The sequence below is a fragment of the Mesoplodon mirus genome (assembly GCF_964341445.2).
Source record: "Mesoplodon mirus genome assembly, chromosome: 5".
Taxonomy (NCBI): domain Eukaryota; kingdom Metazoa; phylum Chordata; class Mammalia; order Artiodactyla; family Ziphiidae; genus Mesoplodon; species Mesoplodon mirus.
This window is the reverse complement of record NC_138980.1, coordinates 129,737,477-129,760,201: the sequence shown is the minus strand read 5'-3', so window position 1 is coordinate 129,760,201 and position 22,725 is coordinate 129,737,477. Positions and strand designations below refer to the sequence as shown.

At 44.2% G+C, this 22,725-nt stretch overlaps 1 protein-coding gene across 3 annotated transcripts in view; it reads left to right on the top strand.

The window, feature by feature from the left end:
- PIK3R1 (phosphoinositide-3-kinase regulatory subunit 1) overlaps positions 1-22,725 on the top strand; it is a 342,820-nt gene that overhangs the window by 247,819 nt on the left and 72,276 nt on the right. The window contains exons 1-2 of one of the 3 annotated variants that reach the window (XM_082620675.1): positions 2,153-2,350; positions 13,298-14,017. In XM_082620675.1, coding sequence (XP_082476801.1) covers positions 13,684-14,017 — 334 coding nt within the window. In that variant the 5' untranslated portion in view covers positions 2,153-2,350; positions 13,298-13,683. Of the gene's footprint in view, positions 1-2,152; positions 2,351-3,095; positions 3,296-13,297; positions 14,018-22,725 lie in introns of those variants that run through there. The other 2 variants (XM_082620677.1, XM_082620676.1) reach the window with 2 other exon arrangements.

Below are 22,725 nucleotides of genomic sequence, written 5' to 3'. Positions count from 1 at the left end.
GGAGAGAATTTGCATTTCCACCAAATTCCCAAGAGGTAATGCCATGGCTGGTCCAAAGACCTAGAGGTGCCCTTGGTCTCACCACATGGCTTCTCATAACAGTTACATTTTTGGAGTCCAGATAAGATTTGATTAAAGGAAAAGGTTATTTTTAAAATTTTTGAATACTGCTGTTTTGGTGACTTTTGCTTTAATTATTTCATAGAAATTAATAGAAAATAAAAATAAATAAAAATTTGAATATTAGTGATATGGCGGGGAGGTATCAATTTAATAAGATGAAACAAAGACTAAACTTATTCAATTATGGAAAGAGAACCATATTGTCCCATCATGGAACACTCTTTGGACTTACACTATGTGTTCAAATATGACAGAAAAACATTAAAGAAAAAACAACATATACTGGAAATAAGTTGTTGAAGTCTATCTAGAAAAGGAAGCTTGATTAAGGATTTCATACTATTTTTAGGTTTGGGGGAATAGAACCCCATTATAGCAGTATATAAATGTCTTTCCAGGGATTCATCATGTATAAAAGGAGACAGCTGGTGAGGTTTCTTCAGACGCAAGCCTAAAGGCAATACAGCAAACGTCACAGCAGTTACATCTCAGCTTATTGGGCTGCATCAAAGTAACTCTATCACAGGGTGAGATACCTCATTTCATTTATAAAGCTCAGGCAAACAATGTATGAGGCCCTTCATTTCACAGGATGGGTGGGAATCATGTAGCTTAGTAAACTTCATATTTACTTTTAGATGAAGTGGATTCTTAAACAAGACAAGTATCTGTCTGCTTTTGTATCTCCACTTCAAGAAATATGCTGTAATAACAAAAATGCCAGGGCCTGAAGACTCTAACGTAGAACTAACTTGTCCGTTAGAATGTGAGTCACCTTTAAGAATGATTATAATTCCTTAGGACAGTCAATAAATTTCAGGATATTCTTTACTTCCAACGCCCAGAGGAATAAACCACCAAATTCAAAGTTTGACAAAAGTCTAAGTGCTTGGTTAAAAAAAAAAAAAAAAGTAATGTTCTTGCAAGGAAATTGGGAAAAGGGCTCTAGGGCAAGTAGGCTGGGCGGGTGCAGGTCTCAAAACCGCAGAAAGAGGAATCTGGGAAGAGCTTTTTAAAAAGCGGACTCAACATGTTTTCACGGGCGAAAGAGGAACAGAGGGTGCTGGCATCCCATCCTACTGTCAGAGGAAGGTTCGAGTCAACGTCAGATTTTTCTTGAGCAAGTAAAATAATGACGACTGGCTGAAGAGTGTGCATTTGAAAATTAACAAATTTAAGGAACCGTACAAGTCACATGAGCTTCCTCCACCGACCCCATGAGCAACCAAGGGGCCACGGTCTGCCTGAGCGACCTACATTTGCTCTGTCATCTCAGGACTGCGAGGGATCAGCCAGCGTGCGCCCTCTTCATAAAACTCTGCCCTGCTGGCGGGCCGGGCCGGCTCCCGGCGGCGGCAGTGCCAGCCAGGCTCCTGGAGTTCTAGGCAGGCTGCGGGCGCTCGTCCCTCCGCTTCACCCTTTCACCCCTCCTTCACCCCCAGGCGCTACGCGGGGTGGCGAGGATTTTCCGCCCACTCCCGAGGCCGCGCTGGCGAGGCCATGAATTGCAGGGCCTCCTGGCTTTGGCGAGCCTGGAATCCGAGTCCTCCCCATCCCAGCCACTCCGCTGGGGCGCTGGGGGCTCCAAAGAGGCTGGGGTTTGTTTCAAGACACTGCGATTAGAGACGCAGCTTCTAAGTCTGAATTTGTCCTCGATCTTCCCCAGACCCGCCGCCTCTGGTCTCGAAGACGCCCGGCAGCCGGCTCGGCCGCAGGCGGGCAGCAGCCTGGCCGGCCCGGAGGGCGCAAAGCCAGAGCGCTCGGCCCGGCAGCCCAGGGCATCCCCGCAGCTGGGGGCGGAAGGCGAGCCCGGCAGCAGGAAAATGTTCGCAGGGCCGGAGCTCCACCCGCCTGGCCGCCGGGCTCGGGGGCCCGCAAAGTGAACGGCGGCGGCGGAGGGCGCGGGGCCAGCGGAGAGGGGCGGAGACGCGGGCGCCGGTTGGCGCGGGCTCGGGGGCGGGGCGCGCGGGGCGAGGCCGGAGGCGGGGCCGGCCGCCGGGCGCTGGAGCTGCCGGCGCACGGAAAGGAGTCGTGAGCAGCTGGAGCGGAGTTGGAGGAAGCGGCGGCCGCGGCCGGGGCGGCGGGGAGCGGGTCGGGAGACGGCGAGCTTGGGTCGGGAACGGCCGGCGGGTCGGAGCCTGGTCAGGGGCGCATCGGAGCCGTGCGCGCAAGAGGCTACCGCTGCAGCCTGGGCCCCGCAGAGGAAGGAAGCAGGCCGGCGGGGGAGGTAGGCGGCAGCAGCGGGTCCGGGTGTGTGCTCGGGAGGGGGAGGCGGTGCGTGCGCGCGCGGCTACCGCCGCTCTCTTCCTGTCACCAGCAGCCGCTTCTCCTGCAGAGCCGAGCCGGGGGAAGCGAGCCGGCCGCCGTCCTCCCTGCCGCCGGCATCTCCCGCCCGCCGTGCAGCCGCGGGCCCTCCTCGCGGCCAGCGTCCTGCGTGCTCCCGGCCACCTCGCGGCTCCCGTTTCCCTAGTCCTCTTCCGAGCGGGTTGTGCGCGCCGCTGGGCGCATTCGTCCCTGGAGTTGCAGGCGAACTCGGGCTTCCGCCACCCCTCCGTCACCTCACGCTTCTGTGGGTCCCCACTGTCGCCTTGCTGCAGTTTTCCGGCGCCTTTCAGCAGAGGAGAGCGCCCTGACCGCTGCCTTTGCGTTAGCGGGAAGGAGCTATGCCTTCCCCCGCGCCCTCCGGCTGCACCCGGGTCGCTGCCCGGGCCCTTCCCCGGGGCGAGCGGGGCGGCGGGGGTCCCCGGAGCTAGCCCCCAGCCCCCGCCCTCCGAAGTTCGCCTCCCTCCTCTTCCGGGGTGGGGGAAGTGCGCCTCGGTGCGGCCGGTCGCTGGGACCCTAACTCGGCGTGTGGTGCCGACCGGGCCTGGGCAGGTTGTTGGAGGCAGACTTAATGGGGTCTTGGAACAGCCCGGAAATCCAGGTTTTTTGTAACGCGGGGCGAGGCTGGAGGGACCGGCCCAGCAATATGGAGCCGGCTAGAGAGAGCGAGAGAGCGTGCAAACCCGAGCTGAAAGATCGTGGGGGAATTGTCTGGAATCCACAGCTCTCACACTCACTTCCCAAGGGCAGAAACTGCCCCGCAGATCACAAGACAAAGAGAACAGGAAAGCTCAGGCCAACCGCTCCAGTGCAGAAATGTACTTTGGTAACCAGAATTCGATCATGAAATGTAAGGGTGTGAGCGGAATGGCTGTTACATGTTGAATGCAGAATGTGTGTGGACTGGATTTGGGGAAATTCTTCTGCTTCTCTGGACGCAATTAAGATCAGAAAGGTCTCACTTACACCGTTAATCCCTGGTGGAGCTGCAGCACTGTTGGTATCTAAGTATGAGTTTACTCTGTTTGGGGGTTTTGGGGGGCTTTTTTTTTTTTTTTTTTCAGTTCTTTTCCTCTTTGTCAATGCGAAGTAAGAATGGATAAAGCAGTTCCGGGTTTTGAATGCAGCATAAGATTGTCATTTCAGTGTGATGGGGCTGGAGTTTTAGTTGTTAGGCGGGACATTCACAAAGTAAGTGACCCAGGGGTTATGTGGAATGGTTTTTGTTTATTTGTTTTTTAATATTTCATTAGCTTGTCTTGCGTTTGGCAGCTTTAAAGATGGTTAGGTATTAGCTAGAAAAGGTCAGAGTAGGAAGACAAGTTTATTTCTGAGACAGGCTATCAGTAATGGGGCAAATCATCAGGAATTTGGTGACTTCTGCACAGAAGGCCACAAACATCTTTTATCGTTGGAAGAGAAAAAAAACACCCTCGTAGCCATAATTTTTTGGTAGATTACACTGTCTTGAAATAAACAGCTTTTAAAAAGCATAGATGATAGTTTTCTTAGAAACAAAAGTTCTTAAACTTTGGGAAGCAAGTGTTTTGGTCATTACAAAGAAAATACACTGAGTGATTTTTGGGGGGGATCCTTCTTCAGTTTGGGAAGGTGTGTTTGGTTCAGAATCAGGCTTAAACTGGAAAGGCTGGTGGAGGAGGCTCCCTGCCTTGCAGAAGTGTTGGGTTATGTCACTGCTGGCCTCTTCAGCTTTTATATGACAATTGCAACTAGAGAGTTGTACTTTTTCCATAGAGGTGTATAGATTTTTGTGTTTGGAAGAAAGTTTTATATATCTGATACTGGCTTTCAAAGTGTGATGTGCATTTGCTTTTTAACTTTCATCTTGATTTGGGACCTGTTCTTGTCAGTTGCATAGCAGATAACTTGCATTGTACACACTAGTATCTGCTGTTTTATCTGTTTTTGTAAAATGACGGTATCACTGTGTCTTTTCACCTCTGTGATGCTGATAGCCAACGTGAAAAAGCATTTCACTTACCATTGATTAATTATATTGTTTTTCCATAGCTGTTTCTTTAAATTTCACTTTATTAAGAACAGTAAATCCCCACAACATTAAGTTGGTTTTGGGAAACAGAAGTGGTACAGTAAGTCATAGGTGATACGTATTTTGGTTATTGACAGTGATGATGGTAGTACGCATTTATTTGCTGGAAATGTTAAGTGCGCCTAAGCTGGCTTTGAAGGGTTTTGGTATCTTCAGTGCAAGCCTGCTCCACTTACTCAAATTTTGTGTTATTAAGAGTGTTGCCCATATATTTAATTAAAATTTTCCATGAATGCCCCGTAATTCTTAGGCTAATATGTTTGTCAGAATTTCCTTTTTCTCTTAGGTAGTTCAAGGGAGTATTCTAAAAAGGCATCCACTCTGAAAGATTGTCCACACACTCATTAAAACAGAAACAATTCTAGTTCAGCTCTCATTGTGTTTGCATTTTGTCATATGCAAAATGAGTTTTAGTGAATAAAGAGATGGTCAGTGAGCACATTGAAAATAAAATGATTTCATGGTCAGGTAGAATATAGAAAGCTGAGATCATGTTTGCATTTGGTGTTTTGCTTTTAATTCTCCCACAACTGGGGCATACACAATGCAGAAGAAAAAGGGAAGTGCCTTTTTCAGTATATTATACATTTAGACGGGCTCCCCACAGCTCTTCTGTCTTTTGGAGGACACAGGGATTTGCCAGTGAAGGCAAGAGAATGGAGCATCTTACTGAAGCCCTCAGAAAACAAGAAGTTGCTTATCAATGGAAGGAAGGGATTATCACTTCGTTTTTACCTTAGAAGGCATAATATCAATTATATAACAGCTTTTAATAAAAAACTTACGTTGTAATTAATTTTAAAAATATTCATCCTATTTATTGCTTTTTTCCCCCTGTCTCCTCCACCTACACCCTAATGTGATTACCTGCCATGGTTCTGCTAACTCTCTTATTGGAATTACTTGCGTAAGAGAGTGGCAATTAAAGGCCATTTCATGTACGTTACGCCAAAGCAGCTGAAAATAGACTATGTAATTACTCCTAAACTTGTCTGTTGGGGTGATGTTAGGGGTTTTGTCTGTTTATTTATTTGAAAGGATAGAATGAGTGTAGTGTACCTTTTGCTTTAAAAAAAAAAATCTACTATAAAAACATCTTTGGAGATTGTATCCTCCCAACATTGTTTTCCTTAAAGTAAATCCAATACGTACCCCCAGGCACCTGTAATCAAAATAGTTTTCATGTTAACGATCACCCAGAGAGTACTGTGAGTACTGCGATCACAGGAGTCTAGCAAAAATGAGGGGACTCCAGCAGTGGGTGGAAACAGTGAAGAAAGCAAGGTGCCTGGGCCGGGCTGGAGTGCTTTGCCCCTCTCCTTTTTGGCTGGACCCCCAGTGGCCCAGCCCCGGCGCTCAGCCCCAGAATCTAGGGCTGTAACAGGAGGACGCTGCTGCCTTCCGTCCCTGGAGGACTGCATGTAGCTGTCACCTTTTCTCTTTGAGGGCAGCTAAGGAGCGGCCACCAAACCCTGCTGGAGAGCAGTGTTGTCCCCTGACTCCACCCCCTGTCTCATACCACCCTCTCACACAGCCCTGGCCCCTCCCAGGTCTCCTTTGCCCCGACCTCTATAGAGCCACCCTCTGCCTCAGGACTAGATGGGCAAAGTCCACAAGCAGCCCTTATCTGTCTATCTATTTACTCTGAAAAGGAGTTAAAGAAACAGCGGAGAGGTTTATTTTGGCTAGCTTGAGGATTCTTTCAGTAGAGTTTGCAGCATTTAGAGGCAGGGCAAAAGAAAATTCTTGGCAAATGTTCTGGTTTTAAAATGAATTGTATAAGTGGTAGTAAGTGGCAATCAATATTAATAGTAATGATGGTAGTAACAATAATGCAACTATAGCTGTGGTTTACTAGCCATGGGACTTAAAGCAAATTATTTAACTTCTCTGTGCTTATTTTCCCATCTGTAAAATGGAGATGATAAGCACACCCAGGATGGTCATAAGGATTCAATGAGTTGACGTATGCAAAACCGGAAGAAGTGTGCCTGGCCCCTAATAAGCACTATGTTGGTGTTAATTAAGCTCTAATTATCAAGCATGGAGTGCAGTCTTTGTATAAATAATTTCCTTTAATCTTCATAATAAATAGTGGCACAGAGAGGTTTAAGTAACTTGCCCAAGTTTAAAAATTTAGGCACCAGTGGGGACAAGCATCTTTGAGTGTGAAACCCAGTGCTAATACTCACCTTCTTGCTAAGAATTTTACACAGCAGCATTGTATTTTCACAAGAGGGGGACTCGAGATTGTCTGCTGTAGTCCTCCCATTCCATGGCCGCCTCCTCAGGGCTTCTTCCCCGGGATGATGCAGAGAACTAGAATGGTCCATCCCATGGCCCTTTCTGGGTGATGGGATGTGTTTCTCAGGCTCTGGAAGCCACATCCTCCCTGTGGTGACCACTGAGCCTGAGAACTGCCTCCAGCTGGGCCTGTGTCTCTGCCCCTCGGCAGTGCTCCGCTATCCCATCACTTTGCTTTCTGGAGAGCCCTGTGTCCTTGTTGTTTGACCGGGGCGGCTTGTCCTGTCCCCCCACCCCCATACCCCCAACCCCCAGAGGGCTTGCGGGCAGGACTTGTGCCCTGCTTCCCCACAGTGCAGACCCAGCCCTGAGCGTGGCAGCCTGGGACACATTCTGGTTGGTTTGAAAAATGAATGGAGATACTTGAGGACTGTGGCTTGGGGCTTCCTCCGAGCCCATCATTTTATTTTGTTTTAACTGAGGTAAAATTTACATCCCATAAAATTTTACCCTGAGCCCATCATTTTAGCTTGAAATTCATTATGTTAGTAGGAAATTTTAACTGTTTAGTTTGATTTTCATGATTTCCAGGACATTATTTGAAAGGTAAAAAGAGTTTTAAATAATGAATTGTGCATTTTGTTTTTTAAAAAGGCTGTGTGAATTTAGTTAGGGAGCTTGCACTCCTCAGAGCTACCACACTGAAGACGGAGAGGTGAATTAGAGGTCTGGGGGGCCAGGAACCTCTCTGTAGCTTTGCAGCTGGATTGAAAGTCCATTTTGTGCTGGGACCCAGGGCCAAACTGCTGGTTTCATGGCAGGATAGAATCACACACTCAGGTTATATTCTTGATTTATTTAAAGTGATTTGAAAATATCCTTTATTCCCGCCTCCCCACCAAGTTTGCTAAATCCCCGTCCTTTGTGAAAGGGGAATGAGTAAGTCAACAAAGTCAGAGGACTTTTCAAAGAATTTTGTTTGGTTCTTTGCCCAAATGCCTGCGGGTTAGAGGGTTTAAATTGAAAATTTACTTTCAAGCAGTTGTACATTAAAAAGTCAGGGATTGCTCCTTGTCGGGCATCAGAAACAACTTTATTCTGAGGAACAGAATGGGAATTGGTTGGTGTTTGAGCAGAGATAGAAAAATCTGCCTTCCGAGTAATGGTATTGCAGGCAGTCTGTAAAAGGCTTGAAAACCAGGAGCAAAATTTTTCCCGTGAAGGACCTTTTGAACTGTTGCATAGGATGTTCTGTATGAGTAAGTTCATTTGTTATTTGTTCCTAGGACTCCTTTATACCTTTTGTTGCAGTAACTTAGGTTATGCACTGTCTTGGAGCATATGTCATAAAACTGCCTTGGTTATTTGAAAACATTAGATTATCCACATATAAAGATCTTAACTGTGGAAATAATTCTGTTGAAGCTGGCTGGAAACGTTTCAATGAACAGGTGTATGTAGCCGAAGAGGTTGGAGGGGTAAGCTTGTGAACCTGGGCACCATGTAGTTTCAGCCCCACACTGATCACAGGAGAGTGATCTAGGCACGACCAGTGCCCCAGTCTGCTGAGTCTTCTGCTCTGTGGGTGAGAGAGAAATTTGAGGGTGAGAGAAAAGAGGACTTGCCAGTTCTCTAAATGTGATAGCCCCGGTGACTGTGGACGATGCTTCACATACCCCCCCCCGCCCCCAAGGAGGAGCTGAGCTGTTAGAAATTGTGCAGTGAGGGGCCTGGGGTAGCAGCAGGGGGCAAAGATGCCAAGAAGCATGTAGGTAACAGAAGCTGAAGCTTGTAGAGCAGAAATGGGCAGGCTTCCAGAAGAGGGCAGCCTTCCAGAAGTGATGTGCCCAGTATTTGATTCACTAGTTCATGGACTTCTTTGGCAAGGATGCAGCTTAATGAAGTCTCTTTGGAAGAAAATCTGTGTGGTCCAAGTTGCTGAGTCTCAGACTGAGGGCACTCCTGCTGAGTAATAATGGCTTCTTTTTGTGCAGGTGTTTCTGTGAAAGAGCCACGAACACTATCGGTAAGGCCCCTGTTACAGAGAGCAACAAGCAGACCTTCAAGATAAATCTAAGAGGTCAGAGTGTGCAAGCAAGAAATCTGCACCATTGACCCCATGGATATATCTGGGCCGTCCTGGGGCATCCGAGCAAGCTGAGTTTGGGCCGTGGGTTTTTTGTGTGTTTTTTTGCGGTACGCGGGTCTCTCACTGTTGCGGCCTCTCCCGTTGCGGAGCACAGGCTCCGGATGTGCAGGCCCAGCGGCCATGGCTCACGGGCCCAGCCGCTCCACGGCATGTGGGATCCTCCTGGACCAGGACACGAACCTGTGTCCCCTGCATCGGCAGGCGGACTCTCAACCACTGCGCCACCAGGGAAGCCCTGGGCAGTAGGTTTTAAGGTGTTAAAAGTGGTGGCTCTGGAGCCAGACTGCCTGGATCTGAACTCTAGTTACACCTCGCCCTTGGTGAGTGTTATCATGGCCAAGATATCGCAGCCAAGACACTAAACTCTCCGCACCTCGGTTTCCTCCTATGTAAAGTGAGAATGTTGATAGTACCCATCTCATGGTTACCTTGAGTATTGAACATGTTAATACACCTATAGCTCCCACTGAATATTCGATGGTGATGATTGAATGGGTTAATACACCTATAGCTTCCAGTATTTAGTGACGACGACAGTGGCAGCCATTAAAATGGGCATGGCCGTCAGGAGAAAGTGTACAGTGTGCAGCAGGGGAGGGCCGCCCTCCTCTAGCCAAGGCCTCTCTGCATCTCCCCATGGGATGCGCTCCACTCACCACCCCATGGCTAGTCAGCGCTCCCTCTTTTTTTTTTTTTTTTTTTTGCGGTACGCGGACCTCTCACTGCTGTGGCCTCTCCCGTTGTGGAGCACAGGCTCCTGACGCGCAGGCTCAGCGGCCATGGCTCACGGGACCAGCCGCTCCGCGGCATGTGGGATCTTCCCGGGCCGGGGCCCGAACCCGTGTCCCCTGCATCGGCAGGCGGACTCTCAACCACTGCGCCACCAGGGAAGCCCCGCGCTCCCTCTTAATTGGCACTGAATCATGGCTGACCTTGAACTGTTTGGATTGGTCTTCCTGGCCTTGACGGTGGAGTCCCGGAAGATGAGTGGTGTGTGCTGCCTATGGTCCAGGAGTCATAGAAGATTTGGACTTCTCTTGGTCAGTTGAGGGCCCAGAGTTCTGCATAGGATTCTTCTGCACAGAAAGTAAGGTGGATCTTACAAACGGTGAGGGAGGGGGAATTTGTAGAGACAGGTAGATCTCTGGCATCTATGGCGGGAATTGTTACTCTAAAGTCTGGTCTTGCTAAAGTCTTTGGGTTCCTCAGGGTTCTTTATCTCCTTGCAGGGATTTAGCCTCAGGCCAATGTAAACACAGTTTTTAGGTTTGTTAAACCTTGAGCAGACCTGGATCTTTTCTTACTGCAGTGTCCCCTGGTGAGGGACATGCATAGCGACATAGGTGTGCCGTGAGCAGGGCTTGGCGGTTGCTGAGAGCTGTGTAGCGGGGAGAGGAGGAATTGAGGGGGACAGAGTAGGAGGGAGAGAGGGGAATTATTATACTCCCCATTCTGTTAAGAATCTCACCGAACTGGCCTCCTGGGCTGTTGAAATAGAGGAAGCCATAGGCAGCAGCTGGTGGAAAGATCTACCCAGCCTACTAGTTGAGGATTTTTTTTTTTTCAAAAAAACATACATTGCCAGGAAAAGCTAACAAAAATTTCAAGGCAGATTTGGAGGAATTAAATTATTCTCAGGCATATTGCCTGGTTTCCAGGCATTTAGGGATATGTAAATTTTCGTGTTCTGTGTCTCATTTGTAACAGAGTACATTAGTACTAAAAATGGGATTTGCTAGTTCTACATTTTCTTGTGAATTTATGCAGTGAATATTTAATTTGATTCTGGATCTAGCAAAAGGAGAGGCTGTCTTCAAACATAACATAGTTTATTTTTCTCATATGCTCTGCTGGCTGCTTTAATTTTTTTTCTCTGCCAACTGAAATACAAAGTAGAATACTACTGCAAATTAATATTCTTGCTACACAAAGATCTCCAGTGTTTGTTTTTCCTTCTTTTAATATGTAACTCTCCTAAGAGCGTTATTGTATTACAGCTAAGAGGCTTTAGCCATGTAAAGTTGAATACTTTACACTTCTGAATGCCAGCATAACAATTAATCTGTGATTAGATTTGCTTCTTAAGATGCCTACACCGCAGAGTGCCTATAATAATAAACTTCTAAAGGGCTCCACTCTTGAAAACTTATAAAAGCTCTCTTTGACATAGCACACCGAAATTGTGAGGCTATTGTTTTTATTGCTTTATTGTTCAGCCAGCTTAACTGAAACCTTTAGTTTGCTTTTCCTCTTTTCTAACAAAGATAACGTGGAGAAATGAACGGAGCACATAGTGTGTCCGTGTGCACGTTGTTCTCTACTGTTCTAGCAGCTATCCAAGCTGCCTTACTGCCTCTAACTTAAAGAGCCTCTGACTCTCTAAGCCCTCTGCCTCTACTAGTTAAAAAAAAAAGAAAAAACTTGCATTTCCGTTTCCCCCTCCACTGAGCTATGTTCATAGTGTGATCTGCAGCAGCCATCTCTGCTTTCTCTTTATTCCTTAACTCCTTAAACTCTGGTTACTCTCCTCAATACTACTAGACTAGAGTGAGCTTTCTCAAGTCCGTGATGATTCCACTATGGACAAAAGCCCCAGATGACCCAGCCCTGCCTGTTTCCCACTTCCAGAGGCCTCTGCAGGATTTAGTCTTAGAGATCACCTTTTCCTACCTGAACCCTCTTATCCCTTGTTTCCAGGATATTGCATTGTCTTCAGACCTTGACTTTCCCTCCTCATTGGCATTCATTGAACCTTGATGTTTGGTCCTTGGATCTTTTTTTTTTTTTTTTTTTTACTTTTAATATTTTTCCTCTGAGTTCCTTCATTCCATTGAGCTTGGCCTTGCCTTATTTGCAGCTGATTACCAAACCTCAGGTGTGTTTCCTCTCCTGAATCACAGACCAGGTTTTCAACGATCCACGCTTGCATTTGGATGCCCAGCATCACCGTTAGCCCATCAGGCCTCCTGGCTTCCCTTTGCCTGATATTGGTAGCTACATTCTTCTTGTGAACTCAGGATCAGGCACCTTTAGTTTCTCTCTTTCTTTCTTTTTCTTCTTCTTTTTTAAAAAATATATATCATTTTTATTGCTTTTTAAGAAAGGAATCAATGTAAAATTAAAACAGTAATCAACTTTGGGATAAAGGAGAAAGTGCAAGAGAGAGAAGTTTTTCCTCTTTATTTTGTACTTGTATTTTCTGTACAATTTGTACCTTCTATTTTACTTTTTTTGCTAGGAACATACCAACAAAATGACCTATGCTCTGCTATTATGTACTAAGTTTTGTGTCTTTATTTCTTTGGCTTAAAAATACTAATATGTTGCTAAACAGACACACAAGTCAATGTATCTCTCTGATTATCTCATGTCATGCAGAAATGAATTCTAAAATAGCTGGTGGAGTGGCTGATCTTTAAGGTCCAGCCGTCAGCTAGCACCTTGAACCTTGGCTCAGCCCTCCAGCCTGGGAAGAGCCCCTTCCTCTTGGCTTCTCTGCCATCCTCTGTTTCTCATATGCTGCAGTCTGTCCATCTCCCCAACCAGGATCCAGTACCCAGTACCATGTGCTTCTCTCTTTCTTGATCCATTTTTCAGCATTGCCACGTCCCACACATGCTTCTTTCTCCCTTACTTCAGTCCTCCCCTTTCCGTACCTTCTGCTGCCACTTTGGTTCATGCCTTCATGGCCACTTGCCCAGATGGCTGCAAAACACCTTTCACGGCTTTCCTCTTCTGTCCCTGTGCCAGTCCCTTCCACGCACCAGGATTAGATTGAGGTTCTTCAAGTGCCGCTCTGGTCTTGTTGTTCCCCTCCCTCCAAGCCTTTTTCCAGCTCCCCGTTGTAGATTGCACCACTCATAAACTCGACACGGGCATGTGTGATGTCTGTTATTCAACCCCTGCTTATCTTTCTAACCCGGATGTGATGTTCCCTCTTTGGCTTCACACATACTGGTCTGCCTGTTCTAGCTCTTCCCAGAATACGACATGTGCTTCGTCACATCTGTACCTAAGATCATGCCACGCGTTCTCTTCTGTCCTCAGATGCCTGCAGTGAGATGTGGTCTCTCCCTTGTTTGAACTCCCTAGCGTTCAGTCTCTGCTCTCTTATGACATTTACCTAGTGTTAGAGTTCCTTGTGTCCTGTCTTATCTCTGAGATGTTGCCACATGCCAGCATCCCTCCCACCCTGCCGAGTGTTCTTAGAAGGCGGGGACTGCCTGCCTCACTAATCTTTGCTGTGTATACCATGTCAAGCAAAAGCATACGGGCCTGTGTATGTCTGCCAGGTTGATTAAATACTTGTTGAATGGAAATCGAAATTCAGATTCACACAGATGGCCAAGTGTGCCGTTGATTCATAAGTCTTGTTTTCCCTTTGCTAGGTGCAGCTCGCATGTGGTGTGTGCCATAGTCAAATCAGATGACAGATGGACAGTGTGACGAGAGTGTCAGAAAGGATCGGGCCTCGAAGGGAGAGTCAGCCCCGAGTCAATGTGTTGACGAGTTGCTGAAAAGGAAGCCGGTGGGAAGACTGCGGCCACAGAGGAAGTGAGCCCTGACTTCAGTCACACCCTTGATGGAGGACAGATGGACGGCCGGATGGCCAATCACCTCTCCTCTTAAACCTTTGGAGAGTTATCCTTTATCCCCTGCTGGACGTGTATTAGGAATCTTAACACACTCTCTGAATTCACTTTCCATAGAAACGTCAGGTTAGACTGCAGTGTGCAGCCAGCCTCAGCTGTCGCATGGTCGCAGGTCTGCAGCCATGAGTGCCGAGGGGTACCAGTACAGGGCGCTGTACGACTATAAAAAGGAGCGGGAAGAAGACATTGACTTGCACTTGGGGGACGTACTGACTGTGAATAAAGGGTCCTTAGTAGCTCTTGGATTCAGTGATGGACAAGAAGCCAGGCCTGAAGAAATCGGCTGGTTAAATGGCTATAACGAGACCACGGGGGAGAGGGGAGACTTTCCGGGAACTTATGTAGAATACATTGGAAGGAAAAAGATCTCACCGCCCACACCAAAGCCCCGGCCACCTCGACCCCTTCCTGTTGCACCAGGTTCTTCAAAAACTGAAGCAGACAGTGAGCAACAAGGTCAGTATTGATGAGTGATTGCTTCATGATTCCTTTTTTTTTTTTTTAAAGAAAAGTCTCACATTCGTTGAGCTGGGCTGAAACGCTCTGGGCAGAAGTTGTTTTGGCAACTTTACCTGAATTTATGTATGGTGCATAAAAGTTTGGTCAATCATTACATGGCTAGAAATTTGTGCTTGTGGGGTGGAGAGTTGTTATAAAACTAGGGTGATGATATCTGAGAACCTTTTCAGTTAGTGTCTCAAAACACTATTAGAGTTGCTATGGAATTAAACACCTTTTGCTTTCTTATTCTTGTAACTGGTATTATATACCTAAATAATCATTTTGGGAAAGTAGAGGGTAAGTCTAATGTAGTATATTTAACATTAATTTGATCTGCATGGAAAATGGAGAGAGTAATAAAATGACCACAGAACTCAACGGAGAAGAAACCATTGTTTTGTAACCTGGTGTCTACCTCTTGGTTTCCTCTCCAGGAATACTGGCTGAAGCTGAAACTCTATCCTGTAGTTAGTGTAGATGCACAGGGAGTCCTCTTCCTGCCTGGGTAGTGTCATCTGTAACATTAATGCCAATAGTGTGCTTGGCCTTCATGAGAAAAAAAAAAAAATCACTGAATATTTTTCTCAAATGGAAAACACCTTGATCCAAAACCCACTCATTGTTCGTTGGAGATGGTCCCCACTTCAGCTCTGAGCACAGCTGTTCCTTAAGGTATTTCTTCTGTTCAGTTTCACACAGAGACAAGCCTTTTACTCCGCTTTGCTATTAACAGCCTTGTCAAATCATTCATTTCTTCACTGGTAGATCTCAAGCATTGTTCCCCCTGTATAATCTTTTTCCCAGAGAATGAGAAAGCCATGGAAAGATGTGTTTCAAATGGGTGGACTCAACTGCGGTGGTTATGTGTCAAGTAAAACTGACTGTGGGTATCACAGTGTATTTCTGGAAGAGATCCTGTTCCTATTGTGTCTTCTTTAATGTTGACTTATTTTAGCACAAATGAATGAAGTACCAGGAATGAAGAAGCAGAATGCAAGGGTAAATGGAATTGGGAATATTTTATAAATGTCGAAGAACTCACTAAGGATACTTGAAGGGAAGAGCTTTTCTCTTCCCATCCCAACCCAAAAGGGATACTTGTTTTATAAACATTATACTGTACTTTAGAAATAACGTTCAAATGATATGTTTTACTCGACAGTTCAAAAGCAAAAGTTAGGTTTTTTCCTAGATGAATCAAAAAAACTTGACTCTGAAAGTTTTTTGTATATATGTAATATATATACAATTTTGTCATTATATATATATATGTGTATATATATATAATTATATATAATTTTGTCAACCATTGTGTTTCTTGCATACTTTCACTTAGCTGAGGGGAGGTATATACATAATTGTTTTTTTCCTACCAAACTACATATTTTTAATTTGACTTTTGATTTTTTAAGTTAGATACACTTCCTGATATGTAGTCTAATTCAAAAGGAAAAATGATATCATTTCTCCTGGCATACAAAAGATTACAGACTTATAAAAATTTCTGCGTCAGGTTAGAAAAGATTATTTAAAAGGGGTACCTTGTCAAGATTAGGGACAAAAAGATTTTGTAAAAATAGCTTCTGAACAAAAATTACATTTGATATTTTCATTTGGATATAGTATACGGAAAAGCAAGTCTTTCCTTAAAAATGATTCTCTCTTTGTAGGATCTAAACTATTTTATAATGCTTTCTTTCTCACGTAATGTAACAACTGAGATTTTTTTTTTAAACATTGGCTTGTACACTGTAGATGGGTGAATTGTATGATATGTGAATTATATCTCAGTAAAGTAGGTGTTTTAAAATTTATTTATTTATTTATTTTGGGCTGTGTTGGGTCTTCATTTCTGAGCGAGGGCTTTCTCTAGTTGTGGCAAGTGGGGGCCACTCTTCGTCGCAGTGCGCGGGCCTCTCACTATTGCGGCCTCTCTTGTTGCGGAGCACAGGCTCCAGACGCGCAGGCTCAGTAGTTGTAGCTCATAGGCTTAGTTGCTCCGCGGCATGTGGGATCCTCCCAGACCAGGGCTCGAACCCGTGTCCCCTGCATTGGCAGGCAGATTCTCAACCACTGCGCCACCAGGGAAGCCCCAACAACTGAGATTTTTAACAGCTTTTTCTTTTTTTTTTTTTTTTTTTTTTAATACATAGAAAGAGTAAAATGAAATATTTTAGCAGAGTTGAAGAAAGAGACCCATGGTAATGTGCATTAAAGTATTAGAGCAGGCCTGAATATAAATGAGAAATTAGGAGCAATTGAAAGGTTGAAAAGACAGTATGGGGGGTTGGGTGGGGAGTTGAGGTACTAAATATTAGATTTTCTAGAAATGTTAATCTTGCATTCTCATTTAAATATGATTCCTATGAAATGAGGATTCCACAGCTCCTGCTAATTGCATGTGAAATTGCTATGGAAAGTAGTTGTAAGGACAGACTTAGTTGTTGGAACCTGTGGGGCTTTAATTTCTTTTGCCTGAGGGTGTGTTTGTTTGAAAAGTGTTTGCAGGGACAAATTATATGAAGGTGAGAAAGGATAGTACTTTTCTCTTCTTACTGTAATTGAATTCTTTCGCCTTTTTTTTCCTTTTTACTCCCTCACCTTACTTAGCCTGTTTTTCATGTTTGACTGTATTTTATCAAGAAGGTTACCCCGGTGACATGCAGGTCTCTTTTGTGGAGGGAGTGTTATGGGGACAGTGGGCACGCCCCCGAGATGAGCGTGGGATAAACCTACCTTTATGCCCCTCTCACCACCTTCCCTCTTTGTATTTAAAAGAACGTTGTCTTTAAACTCTGCCCACAAGTAGCATCTGGGTGAGGAGTTCCCCCTGATGACAGAACCCACTTTTTGCTTTTCTTGCATGTTCCTGGAAAGAAAGCTGTGATGTCTCACATTTTGGGGAAAAGAGAGTCAAAAACCCATTTGAAGATCTGATCCCCAGCTCCTCTCAGGAAAATGTACCTTCCACCAATCCAGTTTGCATACAGTTTTCTTAGGAAGCCCTGGCCTAGTTTGGATTGAATTTGTATATTGGATAATCTTGTATTTCTTGGAGTTTAAATCATTCAGTAAATATGAACTGAGCCCCTATCTTGTGCTAGAAAGCAGGGATGAGAGATGAAGCCAGGACCCGAGAGAGACGGCGTGCCCTCTGATGCCCTTTCTGGTTCTCCCACCTCGGGCCTCTGCTTGGACAGCTCTTCCTCAGCCATCCTCTTAGCTGACCCACTCTCCACTCTTTGCTTAAAGCTTTCTTCTCAAGGAGGCTGGCTCTGCTCATCTCGTTTCACGTACAACCTGCCCTTCTGCTTTTGCAAAGCATTTATTATCTAACCTACTCTAGAATTTACTTACCACATTGTTCGTTTATTATCTGTTCGCTCTGGTAGATTGTAAGCCCTGTGAGGGCAGGGGTCTTGGATGTCTCTCCATTATCCCAAGTACCTAGAAGAGCATCGTAGGTGCTTAGCAAGTGGACAGATGCTTGCTGTGGAAACGCATCATCCAGCTGTTTCACATCCCACGTGACTCTGGAAGTGAGCCACGTGCTTGGTATGTCACGTGCAGGCACACGGCTGTAACAGCCCATTCTGTTTTTAAACGTCACGGTTTATTGTTATTCACATCATTCACATCTGAGGAATCTTGACCTGGCCTTGACCATTGCGTGCTGTGTCTCCAAAGCTGTTATTTTTTACCCCATTTCCTAGGACGGGTAGTTCTGCGGGTGGGAAAGCATGTTGAGCTGAGAGTGTACTCTGTCAGCCACTTAAGCAAAGTTAATAGAACACATGTCAAGATCAGCAAGTGTCCTCGGGCACAGATTTTATGCTGTCCCTCCCCCTCTTTTATCTCCTCTTTGCATGGAAGCTAAAATCACAGATATGAGCATCACATTTCATTTTCCCACAACCCAGTAAAGCCCCATTTTACCTTCTTTGGAGAGAACCTCTTCGCCATCTGGTGCAGGTGAACGGTGTGATGGGGGTGCACAGTGGGTGGTACATGCTCCTTAGGGGAGGCGAACTCTTGAAAGGCCATCTTCCTGCTCTTTCTGCATTCAGCGGTGCTTCCATATTTCCCCTGACACAAGGAAATGAGTTGATGGAAGTGGGGATTTAGGGATAACAGAATCAAACTGTATTCCTTTCATAAGTAAGTTGTCCAGTGGGGCTATTTCTTGAGATAGTATTTTGGGATCCTTTGATTAAAGTCACACTAATCCAGAATATTTAGACTAGTGAGATTCCATGACCACGTCAGTTTGTATAGGATGTTGAAATCTGCTAGCTTGAGAGATCACTTAGGAATCTGAGCTCATCCCCACTTCCATCCCCCATCTGCACACCCCTCCCCCAGCTCCCACTCTGGACTCTGACAGTGGGTCCCAGCTGGTCCTACATATAAAACATAAAGCACACATTTGGTGTGGGTTGTTTTAAACTTTGATCAAAATTCCTTCTAAACAGAAGAAGAGAAAAGCCTGCAGCTTGTGTTTGGTTTCATGGTCTCCCCGGCCACGTGATTTTTCCATTTTTCACACTCAGCATTTGAGTGTCCCTCCACGGTTGTCGCCCCCTGTCTAGAAAGCAAGGCTGTAATACATCACATAAATTGACTACACTGTACAGAGGTCACAGAGGATGGTGACCCGATCCCAAATTATACACGTTTGCTGAGCCCCCTGGTCGGAACGTACTGCTGTTACTCACAGAAATAGTACCTGTGAAAGGAGTTTGCTTTGCTTCACGAATTCCTGCCTTTATGAATTCTCTTTTAGTTCAGAAGCTGCCTTGTCATAACTTTCCTCACCTTTTCTCCTGCTTAAGTGAGACTTTGCTGTGAAGCGGGAGGACTGTGGTTAACCGCCCCCAGTGATGGGGTGAGACCTCTGACTTTGGTGCTGACTCCCTGTTTTTCATTGATCACTGTGTTTGGGGGAGCAAGCAGGCCTGGTTGCAGGATATTTGAAGATCAGGGCCTTGGAGTCCTGTCTTTAATTTCTGACCCAGCAGAAAAATTAATCAGAACAGTAGAGATTTTTACCCAGGTGTAAACATATACCTGTTTTTTGTTTGTTTTGGGGGTTTTGTTTGTTTGTTTGTTTTTCTTTTTGGCCACACAGGGAGGCTTTCAGGGTCTTAGTTCCCTGACCAGGGATTGAACCCGGGCCCTGGCAGTGAAAGAGCTGAGTCCTAACCACTGGACTGCCGGGAAATTCCCAACATGTAAGTGTTTGCCCTTTGTGTTTTAGTAGGAAGTGACATCTGAAAGATGGCATCAATATAATTGATTAAAGAGCAGGCCTGAAGAAAACAAATGTGGTAATCATTTTTGATAAAAATCAGGTGAGCCTAACCAATTCTCTTATGACAGACTGTATCACTCAGGCATTTAGTTACATATTATAACAGAGTTCTCCCTCTCAGGAGCACCAGCGTTTCTATTCTTCTTACTAAATTCTTGATTTTTAAGACGTTTTCCCTGTTAATTTTAAATTTAATTATTTTGTTTCTCCAGAAATGTGAAGGAGAAAGTAACCCTAATAAACAATTTCCATATCCACAGTTATTTGAAAAGGAAATTGAGAAGAAGAGAAAGTGTTCTCGCCTTTGCTGCTTTTTAGCAGGAAGGTTCTGCCCTGAGCTGGCCCAGCCATGTTAGAAACTTACAGGGCTCCCAGAGGTGGGATGGGCAGGAAGGTCCCCTTGTCTCCCAGAGAGGAGAGGACTCCTCCCTCCCTCCTCCAGTCTGTTATTAGACAGGAAGGATTTGATTCTCGCCTTCCTGGAACTGCGGTGACAGCTAAGTTCAGGGTTACAGATAAGACATTATTTGAGGAAAAGCTTTTCTGCCAGGCTACCATGGCATGTGCCATTTAGAATCACAGCTGTAGTATGCAAATTATATATATATTTTTTACTTAAGTGAGATATATGTTCAGAGGCTTTATTTAAGGCTGCTGGCTCTAGAGATTTCATTCTGTGTTCTTTTTTCCAAAATGGATAAAGGGTCCAATGTCCATGTCTGTATAACCTAAATAAAGCCCTCACACTTCTGATTCGAGCAGGAGCTGTGTAAGTGGAGTGATCCAACTTTGTTTACTAGCAACCAAGGTAATGTTGATGTTCTAATACAGTTTTCTTTGTCATGAAAGTAGAATTCTGTATGTTAAAAATGTTTCTATTTTTAACTTTTTAGCTTAGTTGTCAATAGATCCTTTGATAACTTTGAAGTCGGTCTTTCCTTGTTTGTAGGTGAATGCATCTTTGTCTAAAACAGGCAAAATTCTGATTAACAAACACTTCTCCACTAAGTCAGAGTTTGAGAAAATAAATGTTCAAAATTGTGAAATCCAACAACAAATGGCACCTTATATGCTAAGTAGCTTCCAAAAAGGGGAGAATCTGGTACCTCTGGCAAATAAGAATACCAAGTATTAGATGCCATTTACATATCCATGTTTTTCTTAGTAAAAGAAAGCAGATGTTAGCAGTACAGCTGGCTGTTGCATATTTGTGTCTTTGTTGCTAACAAATTTCCATGAGGAAGGACGTAAAATTGGTTTGAAGGCTAAAATAGGAGAAAATAACTTGGTATTTTAACTAGAAATGAGAAGAATAATTGCATGATGGATTATATCTTAGTTTTTGAGGTCTTGATTGAGTTTATAGCATTCAGTATCAAAACAGTGTTTTCAGTTTCAATAAAATAATCTAAATAGAGGAGGTCAAAGCGAATTAGAAATTGACTGTATTTTAATTACTTGGGTACAGTTTCCCTAAAATATCAAGTTTAACGAAATATTGTCAGAATACTTTCTAAATGCATCATTCCTGCTTACTAATTTATGTAAAAGACCATGATATTTTGCTTCTGCTACAATAATTCCATACACTGTACATTTAAAAAATGTTCTGATGAAATATAACTTTGCAATTAAAAACAAAACAAACAAGCATCAGATCTTTCTGTTTAATTTTGCATGGAGAGCTTTGTCCTAGTGGCTTTATGCCACCTAAAGTATGGCTGTCATTTTCAGGAATACCTTCTCTGTTCTGTTTCTTGCTTGGAGGTGTTTGTATACATCTATTTATCTCTTCTCAGTTGGTAGCTTGTATTGTGCAATGCCTATAGATTCTCCTGTCCTATCACAATTTGATGCATATTGAAGTTCCCACTGTGAGTTTATTACACTGTATTGTAGAAGACTATTTGTAACTTGATGATCAAATCTGATATCCAAGATGGTAAAGATGTAGGCATAAGTGAAATATAAATCCCTGTGGTATATTATTTGAATCAGAAATTCCACTCTGCTTTGCTTTCTGTAAATTCCATAACCCTTCTAATCCCAGTGTTCTCTACTTTTAAAACAAGAAGTAGATGCTATGTCTTCTGAATTCTGGCTGTATTTTTATTTTAACCTCTTACTGACACTTGATCAGTAAAAGTTTCTCCATTCCTACTCATAAGAATTGTTGGAGAAACAAACCCCAGAAAGGGTAAGTTCTCACTAGTAGTGTTTCCCCAGTAGTGCAACCCAGAAGCTAGAAGGGAAAATAATGAAGGAACTCAGAGAAATGAGCAAAGATGGTTGGGCAGATGTGCTTATATGACCTCACTGTAAGATCTGATTGGAGGTTGGTCCTTGGGATGATACAGAATTGTTGCTAATGAAAGCGCCAAATTGGTACCAAGTTTTTGCAAATCTACATACTGTAGAATTTTAAGATCTGTTTCACCAAGTGTGAGAATTTATGCTCTAACTCTCTTGGTGGGCACTCAGCAGTTGCTGACATCAAAATTGATTTGCGATTCTTCCCGTTTTACACATTGCAGTTTATCAGCGAATTCAAAGACATTGATGGAATGCCTCCCTTGGACTGTGTCTGTGTGGCATAGCTACATTTGTTGACATAATATGTGCGCAGAGTTCCTAGGGATTTTTCTAGTGGGTTTTTTGTTAAATTTTCCAAGGCAGATAGAAGGTGATGTTTTTAACATTTGCCTATTCAGGTTATAAAGATTTGTTTATTCAGACCTCTTCAAATTTATGTGATAGCAGTGTTAAAGTGTGTACCCAAGAGATAACACATTAGCATAGGCATTATGTGAGTCTTCATTGTAAAGCCAGAGGGACTGTTGGGTGGTCAGTGTTATATTCCAAACTTTACCCTAAGGAGCAAAACTGCCATAGTGCCTTCAGACTGCACGAGGTACCACCGTCACAGCGAGAGACAGTCAGTGTTGGTTCCAACTTGCTACTGGGTTTTGGAAAATGCAATTTTCAAAATGACTTGAGGTTGTTCATAAGATAATCTATTGTGAATCCGCATTAAACACTGCTGGCTTTATTTTTTATCCTGTTTAAAAATTTTCTAATGTTTAAGAATGTTGCTTCTTTATCAGTAAATAGTTCATTAGAAGTATCTTTCTCTTCCTGTTCTTAACTATAGAAACGTAGTTGAATATTTATATCATTATTAATTTATAATTTCCGAGTATTTTACAACATTGCTTACTTAGGTCTTACCATGTTTTTTCGGGGAGCAAACAGTAAAATTTCCATTTTCAAAGGAGACAGGTTCAAAGAAGTTTGAGCAAGATGTAACTTTATTGCTAAATAATCGTGATTATCTACAAAGTACCAAGGAATG